Consider the following 16768-nt stretch of genomic DNA (forward strand, 5'->3'; position numbering starts at 1 on the left):
AAAATCACCTTCACCATCTTCAAGAACAAGGTTTGCCTCAACTTTCTTTCCTTTCTTCAATGATTCTTGGTAAAGTTCAATAAGATGCTTTGGAGTTCTACAAACCTGAGACCAATGACCTTTTCCTCCACAACGGTAACATATATTGTTATCACTTTTCTCTTTTTCATCCCTACGTTCCCACTTCTGGTGGGAATGTGAGTTTGTGAAATGACCTCCACGACCTCTACCATATCCACGTCCACGACCCCGGCCGCGCCATTGGCCACGACCACGACCTCTACCTCTACCACTACTGCTGGAATGGTCTCTGTTTTTAGTTTCTTTCCCATTATGGGTTGTCACATTCGCTTCAGGGAATGAGTAGAGCCAGTAGGACGTGATTCATGATTTTTCATTAATAGCTCGTTATTTTGCTCAGCCACAAGAAGAAAAGATATTAATTCAGAATATTTTTTAAAACCTTTTTCTCTATATTGTGTCTGCAGGACAATATTATTAGCATGGAAAGTGGAGTATGTCTTTTCAAGCATTTCTGCATCAGTAATATTTTCTCCACATAATTTCAATTGAGAAGTTATTTTAAACATAGCTGAGTTATATTCACTAACAGATTTAAAATCTTGTAATCTCAAATTCAACCATTCATAACGAGCTCTAGGGAGTATCACTGTTTTTTGGTGGTCATACCTTTCCTTTAGATTACTCCAAAGGATTTGTGGGTCTTTCACAGTTAAATATTCATTTTTGAGCCCTTCATGGAGGTGATGGCGAAGAAAAATCATGGCTTTAGCCTTATCTTGAGGTGTTGCCTTATTAGCCTCTTTTATTGTTTCACCAAGCCCTTTAGCATCTACGTGTATTTCAGCATCTAACACCCATGATAAATAATTCTTTCCGGTAATATCAAGGGCCACAAATTCGAGCTTGGCAAGGTTCAACATTTTTCACTATACAAAATAATATTAAAAGATAAGTATATATAAATAGTATCCAAAATATGTACTAAACGTTATAATCATTCATAAATAATCCTGATACAAGTCATGCATAAATAAGAACGAAATAGAAGATGAGAACGTTAGCATGGAGAAAAATAAGAATGGAACCTTAAATTATTTATCATGCTCTGTATTCGTTATATATGTTGATATTCCAATAAATAAGCATGCAAAATTAGATAAATGTTAAATCATAATTGTTATGGGCTACGATCATACTTACATGATAATAATAATATGGGATTCTAGAAAAATGTTTGGTAATCCTACTCAGTTGACTAGCAATGGTGCTGATAACATGTTAAATATGGAAGAGAAAATAAAGAGAGATGAGGGAAGATTGTTACGTTGTATTTCATATTCCATGTAGTACTGGATATATATAAAGTACATTTCCTAGGGTTCCATCAATGGATAAGACCAAATACCCAACTCTAGAATATTCTAGATTGTACATGGGATAATAGTCATCCATATTTAGATATTATCATAACAAATTTTAATTAATTACCGACCGATTTAAACAAATTTAACATGATCGACATGATCACTATGTTTTATATATCTATATAAATCACAAGTGTTTGTCAAAACAATGCTTAAGAATAAGGGTATGTTCACATTTAGTGAAGTGAACTGAACTAATTAGAGCTAAACTTAACTGAACTGATTGGAGCTGAAATGAATATTTTATGAGAGAGGGAAATTAGGAGCTGAACTGAACTGAACTGATGATGATTGGAGCTGAATTGAACTGAACTGAACTGAAATTAAGTAAATGTGAACATGCCCTAAGTCAAAAGTCTATATATACATGTCATCATCTAATTTGGAACAAAGGTAATATATTGCAACAATTTAAACAAAATTCTAAATAAATATGTTTTAATGTACTTATAAATTACAAAAGTTAGTCAAAATAAAATTTGTAAATAGTATCAAAATAAAAGTCAATACGTGTCAACTAAAAAAACGGATGAAGTATATAAATTAGAGCAGGCTGAGCGAAGAGAAATGAATAAGTAAGTGAAAAGAAAGACGAAGAGAGAGAGAGATGAGAGATAAGAGAAGGAGACAAGAGAGACGAGATTTTAACTTCTCAAATATCATTAATTAATCTTGTTTTATATGCAACATCATGAGAGATATGTTACTCATACAACCTAAATGATAATGTTATTCACACAACCTAAACGATAATCATAATTATACAGAGTAGAATAGTAATAGCTTCTCTTACAAATGTTACAATAATAATACAGGTTGTGTTTGACAACTAGCTTATTTGAGCAAAATTAGCTTGTTTGATCAACATTAGCTTATTGACTATTAAATAAGCTAATTCAAGGTGTTTGGTAGGAAGCTTATTTAAAGAGCTTATTTAGTGGAATAAGCTCTTTTAAGGAGCTTTTTCAATTAGCTTATTCAATTCTTATGGTGAAATGACACTTATACCCCCATTTAATTAAAAATCCTCTATGAACTACCTACCCCATAATTAGTTTATTGGTCATTTCACATAACCAATCAGCTTTAAACAATCAGTTATTTACCAAACACTTTTCAACAATAAGCTAATATAATAAGTAAGTCAAATCAGTTAATACAATCAGCTACTTAAAATCAACTAACACAATTAGTTTTAGCTTTCAACTTTTCCCCAAACACGGCCACAATCTATCAACTTCTCTAAAGTAATGTTTTTCCTTTTTCTTACCTGAAAAAAAAAATAAAAAAAAAATAAACTTCTCTAAAGCATGGAGAATTCTTACCCTCTTTATTTTAATTCTAGTAAATGTTATGTTGCTTGTCATCATCAAGTCGCTTTGGCCGAGTGGTTAAGGCGTGTGCCTGCTAAGTACATGGGGTTTCCCCGCGAGAGTTCGAATCTCTCAGGCGACGTTTTTAAATTTGACGAAGCAGATTTTCCACAATACCCTCCATGCATTGACAGATTATAGTTTTTACCGCAGCGTTAGCTCAAAAAGATCTATGTCTAAAATGCAATGATCGTTAAAAGATGTTAGCAAAATTATTGCCTTTTCTACTAGCTAGTTATGGTTTTACCCTCTATATTACGGAGTGTCGGAGTATTATTATTATTGACAACAACGTTTTATGAATTTATTTTCTTTACCTAGATAATAAATGAAAGTAGATTTTGTAAAAAAAAAAAAATTCTTTTTTTTTGTTCGTAATAGCAAGTTATGATAGATCTTGTATTCGCGGAGTTATGAGCAAGACATCAACAACAAACTCGTAAGTAATCCTATACTCAACGAGTTGGTTCGTTACAATTACAAACCCATGTATGCTTTGCCTTGCATGGGTTGCCATAACTCTCAACAAAGTTGACACAACAAGAACATACACGTCGTTAGAGAATGTAACATCAAATTGAATTTCCCTCATTTATATGTGTATATACTCTATATAGTACATTAGTACATATACATTTATATTATTGATGCAGATTGGAGTGAACAGATTACACAAGCAATCGAGTTGAATAATTTCCTTTCTTCCATGCTCAACTCTACCTTTTTTGCTTTTGTACAATTGATGTGACCTTTTTAACAACTTTAATTTAACTTACACAAATAAAACATTACACAATGGTAGAAGGATGTATTGCATTGTATTAATAAATGAAACGTTATGTATATATCTTTTATAATCGAGAAGCTTTTGCGTGAGAAGCTTTTGCGTAGAACGGACTCATGCGATGGAACTATCATTTTGACAAATCTTTTGGTTAGCTAACACGGAGTCAAAATACTAGTATGACATCTATACTAATATATTAAAAGGCGTTTATAACAACGTCCACGTGTCACGTAAACTAACCTTATTACGCCACGTCACCATGCAAGCTATGTGATTTTTTATATGATCTTTTGAATACAAAATATTAATATATAATATATGACATTATGAACAACAAATTTAATTAGAAGAAATCTGAATCATAAATTACAACATATATTACTTATCAGTTCCATGTAATAATCCGAGGCATCGCCCGGACCCAAAAACTAGTTATATATCAAAAGTTAAGACTTGCACGTACAATTTGTTCTTTTGCACATCTAAAAATAAGTTGAATTAACTTTGGCAATTATGTTAACCGATATCCCTCATTGAGATAACTTTTTTAAGCCAAAAGAAAAACTTATACTTTCTCCATTTGTTTACACTTAACCCACTTTGACTTTATACTATTCATACCCTTTTCTTTGACCATTTTAGTGAATTTATGTAGGAAAAAACATACTCCGTATATTTTTACTATACTATCTTACAACGTAATTTTTATAATTTTTACTTAATGAGAATAAAAGTAATTGATGACTATGTAATATATATATACAAGTAGAATGTTTGTAACCGCAACAAGATGCTTCAATTTTCATAATAAATAATCAATGAGGTTGGGAATATGAAATGAATAGCAAGTACCCTCCAAATTAAGGTAGACTACCTTTCATATAACGCCATTAATTAGGGATTACAAGAAGTTTAAACAACTCATAACAACAAAGAAAGAATCACAAGAGAAACTTAAACAAGGATTTTGAAACCATTCAGACATTACTACAACAATCAGTTCCGCCTCAAGCTCAAAAACAATCTACTCTATATCAAATGCTTTTACTTAACCTCTACCGTAGAAAACAACTAACCATATATCATTCAATGTGCCTTAGGACCTTAGGTTAGCTATTTTTTTTTTAACTACTACTCTGTATGTATCAATTTGTTGTTTATATATATATACCGATATACGTATGAATTTTAATGCAATCTGCATTGATTATGTTGTAAGAAACTAACTTATACTCCGTATAACATATGATCCTTAATTGGTACTTATTTTGTTAGCAGGTTTATAGCGTGTTTAGCAATCAGTTTTCGGCCACCATTTTTTTGACCCAAATAACGATTGAGTGGTGCATAAGATGATCAAAGCAGATTAGTACTAATTATGACAGATTTAAATATAGCCTAATTAAGTTGACAAAAGTCTACATCCACTTCCGTTCCAAACCCAAAAAAAACAAAAAAAAAAAAAAAGGTCTACTTCCACTTGGATAGTTGGATAGTTACTATTGGATGATTTGGATCTCTAATTCTCCCTCAATGAGTCAAACTATGTATGGTCAATAATTATATTAAAGACTAATAATGGTCCGACATCATAAATGAAACCAGGAAATGTATAAATGGAAGAAATTATCTAAATATATATAACAATAAACTCTATTGTTGTTAGAGACATGAGATAATCAGAATTATCGGAAAACATATGTATGATGTCACATATTCGAAATCTCTTTCCCCGTTTCATTGATAATTTATAATATTCTTGTGATTAAAAAGGACTTGGATATGTCTGCCAAAGTATGTACAAGAGTAGCTAGAATGACAAAGCTAACAGCCATCTATCATTAATCTTTGTTTTCGTTATTCCTCATTTCACACTGTAGAGGTTGCGGCTACTATGAAATGAAATCAGAAATCCATGGACAATTGGACAGGCCAATTCCCACCTATAAGTGTAATTTGTCGTCCTACTTTATTTTCTCAATTGTAAAGAAATAACATTCTCAAACAATATATGAAAGTGATGTCCCATTTTGATATAATAAGAAGATAAAGTAATTAATAATTTATAAGACTACTAAAAGATGAACAAAATTGAAAATTAGAGATTATATATATAATAAGTACTTTAGTAAAATTAAAATAAAATTAAATCGTTACAATGGCTACCACCTAGGTTGCACGGAAACGGGAAACGGAAACAGAAACGGAAAAACGGGGAATCGGGGAAACAGATATTTTAAAATATTGAGAAACGGGGATACGGAAAAATAAATAAATAAAATACATTTTAATTAGAACAAAATACCAATTGTGAGAAATAATAAAAATAAAATAAAAAATAAAAATAAAAAACAAAAATGCTTCCAAAATTTCCTTAATTCTCACATGTCCCCACTTCCCCACGACCCCACCTTCAATATCTTCATCTTCCTCTCAAGCAATAATTTATGCAGACACTTCAATTGCAAACATAAACCAAAATTAATCTTCTACTATGCAGTCAAGCAAAGGCCAATGACGATAAGATGGAGGAATTCTTTTATTTCTTCAAATTAAAACCAAAATTAACCTCAAATCAGAGAAATTGGTTGATGGTACTTGCGTTGACATTGTTTTGGCAAGGTGGCTACAGCGGCAAAGCAAGGGGAAACGCTTATCTATTCCTTAATTAAGTTTTCCAAAGGTTTCCACAGTTCGAAATTGTAAGAGACGTATCGTGAAGGAAGGAAACTCTCACAGGCGTTTCGAAACGCGTTTCGAAACCTAGTACGTTTCGGAAACGATACGTTAGTGAATGTTAACGTTTCCGTGCATCAGAGGCTACCACTTTTGAGTTAAATGTCGTCTGGAAAACTTTCCCGTAATTGATCCCAACTTAGGGCCTGTTCTCATTGACTAAACTGAACTGAACTGAACTAAATTGAGCTGAACTGAGCTGAAATGAACTGAACTGAACTAAGCTGAGCTGAACTGAACTGAGCTGAACTGAACTGAACTGACTTTCAACCTAAGAGAACAGACCCTTACTTTGTCTTGTGTATCAAGGATATTACTAAGCATGAAGATTTTGATAATCAAGAATAGATATTTATCAATACTAGAAGGGGAAAATACCATTATCTTTGACTTGATACAATTGCAATATTAGTAGTAATAACTTTTTTTATTATCAAAATCTTGATGCTCAATAATATCCCTAATAATTGTTGTCCATGCAATGCACAAGTCCGTTGTATCAATAAACAGAAGAGAGATGGTAGAAATGTAGAATTAGATAGAGCCATTAGCCAAAGAGGGTAAAGAGAAGGAGAATTAAAAAAAAAATATATATATAACTCTATAAAAGAGACGAAAAATTAAAAAAGTAAAATAAAATGGAAAGCTACATTGATTTTCATTATTTTTATTCTTTATTCTTTATCTTGGAAAAAAAGGAAAAATTAATAGAGTTGACATATGAATTAACCAAATGCAAACATGTTAATTAATACGGATGGGAGATGGTACATGGATTAAACAAAGCCAAATAGCCAATGCAAAGTTGCAAATATGCCATATTATTTGGTTGGCACATGAATCAAACAAACCTTCACATTAAAAAAAATCATACCTTGTTTGTTTTAAAATAAATGTACTCCATATCAGTTTATCTGATATATATGTCAATGTATAATTTTGACCTTTATTAATATCTTTAATTATTTAATAATAAATTAAAATTTTAATAAAAACATTGATATTATATGAATATACACCATGTGTCTTGACTAATTAATCTAGAAAAATGTTACACTATACAATTAGTCATTTGTATTCTTAACACTCCTTAGAATAAGTTCAATCATTATTTTAACCCATGATATATATATAGCCAATGCAAGGGTTTTTAATTGGTAAATTTGCCGGTCAATTTAAGATACTGGTATTTATTTGACCTATAACGCCTTACAAGTTCAACAAGAAAATTCAAACATCATTATTTAAACAGAAAAACTCAACATGACACGATGTTCAAATAATTGAATCACAATTCACAAATTCTGAAATTCACAATCATATATTCATTTCGATACACTGAGTATACATTCGAACTAAAAACAAAAGTAGTAAAAGCTAAACTTGTAAAAACAAAAACAAAAAAAACCCTTAAAACACAAAGTTGATATGCTTGTATAACATGTCTAACAAAATAAACTAGATAACGTGTAAACGTAATTATAGTATTCACACGCATAATCACCTTCATTCCTCAACCCCTTGAATTTCTCTTACACTTATAAATACTCCTACCACTCTTCTTTTCCGTTCCAACTTTTCTCATTTTCTCTCTCCTCTTACAAAATTAAACTCCAATCTAAACAGTTAATTAAGCACTCACTAATATCATATCATAATAATCATTCCATTTTTCAATTTTATTTCAACTTTCCAACCACAACTTCATTTACCTTTTATAATTAACTTAGTCAAATTATTTAATCATTTCTCCTTATCCTAGCCTTAATTAATTCCCAAAACCATATTGTTTGTGTTACTATAAAAGTATATAGTATCCCATTTATTATTCTTTTCTCTTATTGTTTTATTTCCTCTCAATTTCAAGACTACATACATTCTTTGAATTTCATTCAGAAATCATGGTTATGAATCATAGAAACAGGCTAATTATAAGCTTGATTCTTGTATTAATCGCGATTATTAAACCGATAAATTGTGATTGTTCTACAAATGTTAGTAGAAAGAGTTTTCCAAAGAACTTTGTTTTTGGCACTGCATCTTCTGCCTATCAGGTACGCTGCTTTTTTTTTTTTTTTTTTTTTAATCGTCACAAGAAATGAAGGAAATTGCAGGAGATAGCTAGTTTAGTCATGTGATACGTCTTTGTATGTTTGTAATCTTTTTTTTAATACTTTCTTCAAATCTATTATCAACCTTTGTCGCGTAATTTCAACTATTAATATATTTGAATTTTGTATTGATTACTAAATATCGTAAATACATGATGAATTTGACTTGTCTAATAAAATCCCACAACAACTGAAAATGTCACTAACATTACAACTACGAGTAATTAAAAAAATAAAAAAACAAAATAGGTCGTAGAAGAATATATATATATATATATATATATATATATATATATATATATATATATATATATATATATATATATATATATATATATATATATATATATACATATATATTTTTGTTAAAAAAAAAAAAGAAATATGTGGTAGAGAGAATGTAAGATGACAGAGAATAATTAGAGGAGGAAATTAGAAACAAAGGATAAACTTTGTTAATGAGACAAAAGCTTTAAAATTTTAAAGGAGGAAGTCTTGCGAGTTTTATTCCTTGCTTCTAGCTTATTCTAGTTGATGATAAAACGGAGAATGCCAATTAAAAGAAACTAAAGCATAAAGCCAAAGGCAAAAAAACGATATTTTTTTTTTTTAACAAATGACATTGATTATTAATTGATAATTATGGTATAATTAGTACGAGTACGAATTAGTTTAGACTTTTTGTTAAAATATACTTGTATAAGCAGTGTTGAATCTAGAAATATTTTATTTTTATGTATTAATTTATTGACTTATTTTTAAACAATGGGGATGTGGATGTTCACTTAGAGGGCAAAAAAGCAAAGTGGGTCCAACCTTATAATGATAATTAATTCTAAAATGGTGGTGTAAACTTAGCTTTGTTTAGAAGAAATTCCTTATATAGTTATAAATAGTTCCTTCAAGGCACAATAGCTAAGTTGGTGAATAAGACGTAACGCAGAAATTAGGGTAGAAACTAGAAAGTATGCCTGAAATAGGTGGTGGAGTACTTTGGGATTATTCATACTACATATCACATAACATACTCCATACAAAATAACGTAGTTGAGTACGGTTTTAGCGTTTGAATGTCTATTATGAGTAATTACTACTTGTATGTTTTTTATACGAGTACATCATATTATTAGAACGTACCCTATAATATGAAGATTGAAGTCTTATACTTTATAAATTTAATGTTTAGTACTCGTGTACATTTCAGAATATAAACTTTTTTGTTAAATATACAAGTAATTTTCAATTCTATAAACATTTTTCAAGGAAAAAAAAGTGAAGAATATTGCTTTAATCTACTGCACTAAGTATAGTGGGTTGGTAATGTGTTTGGATGGGAAAAAAAAGGTGAAGAGATGTGAAAAACTGAGAAGTCAATGTGGAATTATGGGCTGTCTGGGCTTTAGCTAGGTCCTGTGTCCACTAAATAATCTCCGTTACAATCAAAAGTGATAGTGTATAAAACATATTCCCGAGTCTCAACTATCAGGTCAAGTTTTTGGTTGGGTTGATGTCTTAACATAGTATAAAAATCAGCGTAACGCAAAGGTCATTTGTTCAAAGAATTGAGAGACCCGAGTAAGTTCATAGGTTCAAACCCCTTAATTAAATTTTTCCTTATAACTCATTCAATAAATAAATACAGTCGATATTGACTATTCTAATTTCTAAGATGCTGCTTTTAGCCATATACTGTATTTGGCATTTGACACAAAGTGGATGATTTTAATGAAGTTTGAAATATTGGGTGCATATTAATTTTGCAGTACGAAGGAGCTGTAAAAGAGGACGGCAGGGGACCCTCTGTCTGGGATAAATTTGCACACCAATTTGGTAAATTTTTTTTTTCGTTTTTTCGTATTACGTTCTTGCAAATTTGGGGATAATATTTATGAGATATAAAATATTTTAAAATTGCAACTAATAATCTAATATATAATGGAAGTAGTAGTAGAATACATACATATCACACTATTTAGGCCATTTATTCATTTTTACATTGGCCTATAAAGTCGTAATATTTTCTCTTTTTCTTACCTTTTATTTATAAAAAATAAATAAAAAAAGTCGCACTCCCTTTTTATAGGAGGAGTCGGTGATTTATTAAAGTCTCAAATTCTAAGAATCATGACATATAAATGATGACTAATCTTAATTTGGGACGTTATTCTCGTATAAGTATGAACGTGACTTTCGTCTAACACACAAAGTCATAACTACATTTTGCAACACTTTTTAAGTTGTTAAGAACTTTGCATGTTGAAAGCTTTCATATCTCCGGGATTTGCTAAACAAGCCAAAATTTGCCATTGGAGATACGTGTGGCGCGTCTCAAATAATTATAGATACATTTGTGGTGATATTTTGAATAGTTATGGTGATACTTTTTTCTCATGTATTCAAGATAAATTGTGATTGTATATATATAATGGAGTAAATATATTTTTAGTACAATGCCGAACTAAGTACTCGTATCATATAGTCCCATTAGTCCCATCGAATGAGAGCCATTAGGCAGGCTAGTATTGAGCAATCGAGTCAAAAGACAAGTACAATGCCGTCTATTGAAGTTGTCTCCTCCTACAAAATTTAGTCTTTGAACAAGGATAAACTATTCATGAGATAAGATTCAAATTCAATAGTCAATAATCAGGTTAATAAAATTTGTTAATTTTGTGCAGGCAAAGTCATTGATTTTAGTAACGCTGATGTTGCAAATGATCATTATCATAAATACCTTGTAAGAACCACTCTCACTTTGATGTTCATTACATAAAATCAAAAATGTTGTTCTATGTTTTTATATGTAATTAAACTTTATGCACATATACAGGAAGATGTAAAACTTATGAAGGACATGGGAGTCGATGCATACAGGTTTTCGATATCTTGGACTCGGATATTTCCAAGTAATTCATTGCTCTACTAATGAAACTTCCTTTTGATTAGCAAATATTAGTCCTTGAACCCTAGTGCTAAATCATACAAAATTTTTTGATTAACAGATGGAACTGGCCAGATAAATCAAGCCGGAGTTGATCACTACAACAATCTAATCAATGCATTACTAGCTAATGGTACATAATTATTAATCGATTTTGATAGGATTATCATAGATTTCGAATGCTATTATATATACTGAAATGTGGTTTAATTGTGTGTTATAGGAATTCAGCCATATGTGACAATGTACCATTGGGACACTCCTCAAGCCTTGGAGGATGCTTACAAAAGTTGGCTTAGCCCTCAGATCATGTAATTTTCGGTCATATATCAACTTGAAGTTCATACATGTTTATGTAAATTTTACAGTAGTTGTTTAAAATATGGTGAGTTTATGTTGCTCATGTTGTTCATGTTGTTTTCAGAAATGATTTTGGAATCTACGCGGAGACTCTATATCAGAAGTTCGGGGACAGGGTTAAGCGCTGGATAACACTAAACGAGCCCCATACAGTTGCATCTCAAGGCTATGACATAGGCATTTTCGCTCCAGGGCGATGCTCCATCCTCCTCCATTTGTTTTGCAGGGCAGGGAACTCTGCTACTGAGCCTTATATTGTTGCTCATCACCTGCTTCTTGCTCATGCTAATGCAGTCGACATTTACAGGAGAAAGTACCAGGTACATGTACTTCTATTCTGAATTATCTACTTCGTTTTGATGTAAAGATCAGCTTTTAACAATATCATGTACATGTAAATGATGAGCTAACTTGATTCAAGTACTAATGATGTGTTTAATTAGTCGTTTAAATTCAATATATTACATGACATTGGCAGAGAAAACAACGTGGATCAATTGGAGCAGCGTTAGATGTGATGTGGTATGAGCCTGAAACCAACACAACAGAAAATATTGAAGCAGCTCAAAGAGCACAAGATTTTCAGCTTGGCTGGTATGATTGATAATGTTTTGGAGTATTATATTTATTCTAGCTACTACCTCCGCTATATATTATTTGCAACGATTTGACATAAAGTAGAGAGGAAAAATGTCTAATCGTTGCAAATAATATGAAATGGAGGTAGTATAAGTTTTGCTACATTTTCGAATAAAATGAGATAACTAAGTGGAATGAAACATTGTTAGGTTTCTTGATCCATTGATGTTTGGAGACTATCCGGCTTCAATGAGGCAGCGAGTAGGGGACCGTCTGCCAAAATTCACTGCAGCAGAGTCAGCTCTTCTCAAAGGGTCACTAGATTTTGTTGGCATAAATCATTACACTACATATTATGCAAGGAACAACAAGACTGATATCATTGGGATTCTGCTCAATGATGCTCTTGCTGATTCTGGCACTGTGACTTCGCGTAAATCTTTCTTGAACTCTACTTAACCAATTTATGCTGCTACTTGATCTGACTATATTAGAATTTCAACCTTTTGTGTTTTTTTTGGTTCATTTTCAGCATTTGGTCATGATGGTAAACCTATCGGAGAGAGGGCTAATTCGATATGGTTGTACATTGTACCTCGAGGAATGAGAGAATTGATGAATTATATCAAGAACAAATATGGAAATCCTATGGTCATCATAACTGAAAATGGTACATACTAAAACTAGCATTTTAAATCTGCTATTCTAGCAAAATAGTTGGGCTTGGCTTATTGTAAGCATACATACAATCTGCTATATATATGTGTTACAGTCCTCTGTAACATCATTTTAAAACATGATGTAACTCTTATAAGATAGAGTGTGCGGACTGCTCAAGTGGTTGGAGCTACCCTCGGACCCCTGAGATTGGTCAGGGAGTCAAGTACTCGCCGTTGTCAAATAACCAATATTTATCTCAGTGTATCAGAACATACTGCTACACCACTTAAAACTCTGAAATATAGTGCACTAAAAATCTGAATTGTTGCAGGGATGGATGATGGTAACAATATATTCAGATCCTTGAATGACTCGCTTAAAGACGAGAAAAGAATTCGATACTACACAGGCTATCTTGAAAATTTGGCTGCAGCTATCAAGTAAGTGACAATGATCATATCCAAGGAAGTACATCATGTTGTTAATTAGCTAAGTCTAATACATTTCGGACCGAATCACTTACAAGGTTGAGTGTTTGTTAAAAATGCAGGGAAGATGGGTGTAATGTGAAAGGATACTTTGCATGGTCATTTCTGGATAACTGGGAATGGGCAGCAGGATATACTTCTAGATTTGGTCTTTATTATGTGGATTACCAGAACAATCAAAAGAGATATGCCAAGAATTCTGTTCAATGGTTTAAGAACTTCTTAGCTTGTTGAACCATTCTTTGTATATATTAATTTGGACTGAAAACTGAATTTGAAACTGTGAAATATTCAAATGAAATATTGAAAAGAAATAACAAAGGGTGTTTATGTGACTATATATTCTTCCAATTGTATTTGTACTGATAAAATCTGAATCTTACACATTATTTTGCACTCTATATTTACTTTCCAATCATGATTTTTTTTTTTTTTTTTTTGGTTGACACCACTTCCAAGACACTTTAACCAACTAAGTTAATTGACATATAGAATGACCACACGTCCGCACTCCATAACACAACATATATACATAGGTAAAGGGTTAAACACACATAACTAATTTTTACATCACATCAGCAGATCAACCCTTAAAAGATTTTTGTTGCAATCAATACCATTTCATTAAGTTTTGCTTTCCATCACACACAATTACTGACTAACAAATACATACGGAGTAGTAAGAAACTTTGATTGTTATATCAAAGAGTGAAAATTAGTCATACAATCCATTGTCTACATAATAAAAATTAAAGATTCCAGCAGAATGTTTGAGGGGGTTAACTAATCAATCCGTTAGTTATTTCAAAAGTGATTGACCATATTATTATTATTTTTTTATTTAAGAGTCGAGATTCATTGAAGTGATTCTAAATGCATACCTCATGAAATACATAAACCCAGTAACATAATTAAACTTTCTCATAACTCGGTTAAATTTGATTTATCTAGAGCTCGATCATACATATTAACTTCAAATTATACATCATCTAGAGCCCTCATCCTATTGCACATAATACATATTAACCAAATTACAAGAAGGTAATATTATTTACCTAATTAAATTGTCTTTTACAAACATAAGTTTGATTAAATTTCCATGTAGCAGGAGCCACATCATCAGCTTGCACCATTTTACCATCACTAGTAGTCACTTGAAACGACAAACTTTGTCCAACAAGTGTAGCATTAGTGTCCCAATTTTGTCCCCAATTCCTCCTCATTTGTAACCAACTAGTAGTGTTGGAACCCTTAACCTTAACATCCTTAACATCCCCTACACCACCCACATTATAAACGAGTACAACGATCCAATTCAGGTTTCCCTTAAACTCGAACGTAATGCCTCCTTGTTTAACACAATTTACACGGCGATAAGCCACAGGGACAATGCCTGCCTCATACACCGCGATTTTCCTAAACATTGGTTGTGTTAGATCAAAGTGCTTCAAGGGAGGGTTGCACCAATTTTCGTTAGGCTTAGTGTAGTTAGGAGGGCAAAAGTTGGTGGCTGTTACATGGATTGATTGAGTACCATTAAGACACCATTTTGAGTCTTTACACATGATTTGGTAGCAAGCACCACATGTTAGACCGTCGTTGAAGAGGGCCGTGCTTAATGCTGTCGTTTCGAGTCCATAGCCTTGCTCTGTGAGATTTCCATACCCACAAGCTCCTTCTGCAAGTAGTGCACATAAATCAGAATATGATCACCAGGCCAATTTGTGTACATAGTAAAAAAAAAAAAAAAAAAAAAAAAAAAGCCAAGTTTAATTTTGTGTAGATTTTAACATATTAAAATTTAGATTAGGGTGTCCTGTAGCATATATAATCAAACAAAAATCAAATTGAGAGTATAACTTAATTATTGCCTAGAATGATGCATGCATGCATGCAAATAAAGTCTATAATTGTAACATTATTGTTCTCTACAATCAATTTGTTATTTTCTTATCGATGATGATATTTAAGAAATTGAAGCAAAGAGTTAGATAAAATTCATGCATGGGTTGTTAAAGCTTTAAGAAATTACATTTCTATATCTTTGATTTTTTTCAAACATTAATAAATGATAGACATTAAAAAAAAAAATACTCGCATTGGAATTTTTTTTTGGGATTGAAAAACTCAAAAAGTCATGCAAAATTGCAAATTGGAAAAATTATATATATATATATATATATATATATATATATATATATATATATATATATATATATATATATATATATATATATATATATATATATATAAAGTAAAAATGACAAGGCGTGACAATCCAATTATCTTTGGCTATATCTTTTAAATGTTAATTCTACCATGCATCCAATATTTCCCAAAAAGTTCCAATCTAACACTTTAAATGAAATTCAATTTTAAAACATAAAATCTTGTTTATAAATGCTGACGTCTTTTGATAATTTGTGCGGAACTGTTACACTCAGTCACAACGTGTCAACTTTACTAATTAACATTAAGTAAAATAAAATAAGGCATGGATTATTAAAGAAAAAAATAAGGAATTGAAAAACTCACGCATGGTTTCACGTCCATCCATGCCACCGTAGTTGGTTGCATGGGCAGATTCCCATTCATTTTCAATTTTAGCATCAATAGCAAATATGGCTGTAAGTAGCATAAGGACTAAAGTGATGTTTAACTTAGCACCCATTTTTTTTTTTCTTTATTTCTCTCTCTTTAGTTTTTATTTTTTTATTTGAAGTTTTCTATATGTCATGTGTAGAAATGTCTCTAAGTAAACAAAGTATTTATAGACACATTGCTTTACAAGTTTGCTTACCTAGGTGGAAAATCAAAATTTTCTTGATACTCCTAATTAATAAGGGAGAAAAAAAAAATGAAACACTTGTGACCTATAGTTGATGCGTTTCCTTTTTTGTCAAAATGTTAATTAACAAGTAGCTGTACATCCTTAAATTTTTTGCTTTCAAAAGTTGACGTCAGCTAATAAATTGAATTTTGTCTACATTATTTTTTGTGTGACTCTTGGAAAAAAATAAATGATTTGTTCTTAAACGATCATTTTTTTTTATTTGCTTTTGTTAATCGTTAAAAATTCTTTATTTTCATCGCATAAAAATTATGAACACTTTATATAAAGCAAGTACAAATTACTGTGAATCTAATATCTAATTAATATAACAGCTTTTTATCTTACAGATCAATGTATATGGTTTACAAGTTTGGTGATATGATAACCTGGACTCCTGATGGAGAATGATGATTGAAACACAAAAAAAGTTATAATTTAAAATTAAAATATAA

General features: G+C 31.1%; 1 protein-coding gene, 1 non-coding gene and 1 pseudogene across 2 annotated transcripts; 2 read left to right on the top strand and 1 right to left on the bottom strand.

Annotated features, from left to right (window-relative positions):
* The first annotated feature begins 2821 nt into the window (after positions 1–2821).
* TRNAS-GCU (transfer RNA serine (anticodon GCU)) lies at positions 2822–2903 on the top strand. Its single transcript has one exon. It is a non-coding gene; the product is annotated as a tRNA-Ser (tRNA).
* A 5029-nt stretch (positions 2904–7932) lies between these two features.
* On the top strand, positions 7933–13888 carry LOC145620779 (beta-glucosidase 6-like). Its single transcript, XM_081675526.1, has 12 exons — positions 7933–8398; positions 10219–10285; positions 11134–11192; positions 11286–11361; positions 11458–11529; positions 11620–11707; positions 11821–12076; positions 12235–12350; positions 12545–12768; positions 12868–13005; positions 13327–13435; positions 13546–13888. Exons 1-12 carry the CDS (start codon positions 8246–8248, stop codon positions 13715–13717), a joined length of 1530 nt encoding a protein of 509 aa, XP_081531652.1. The 5' UTR covers positions 7933–8245; the 3' UTR covers positions 13718–13888.
* Positions 13889–14416: 528 nt separating this feature from the next.
* LOC145637079 (expansin-A25 pseudogene) lies at positions 14417–16154 on the bottom strand (annotated as a pseudogene).
* Positions 16155–16768: the final 614 nt, after the last annotated feature.

The sequence above is a fragment of the Chenopodium album genome, chromosome 1 (assembly GCF_948465745.1).
Source record: "Chenopodium album chromosome 1, dcCheAlbu1.1, whole genome shotgun sequence".
In the NCBI taxonomy this organism is placed as follows: Eukaryota; Viridiplantae; Streptophyta; class Magnoliopsida; order Caryophyllales; family Amaranthaceae; genus Chenopodium; species Chenopodium album.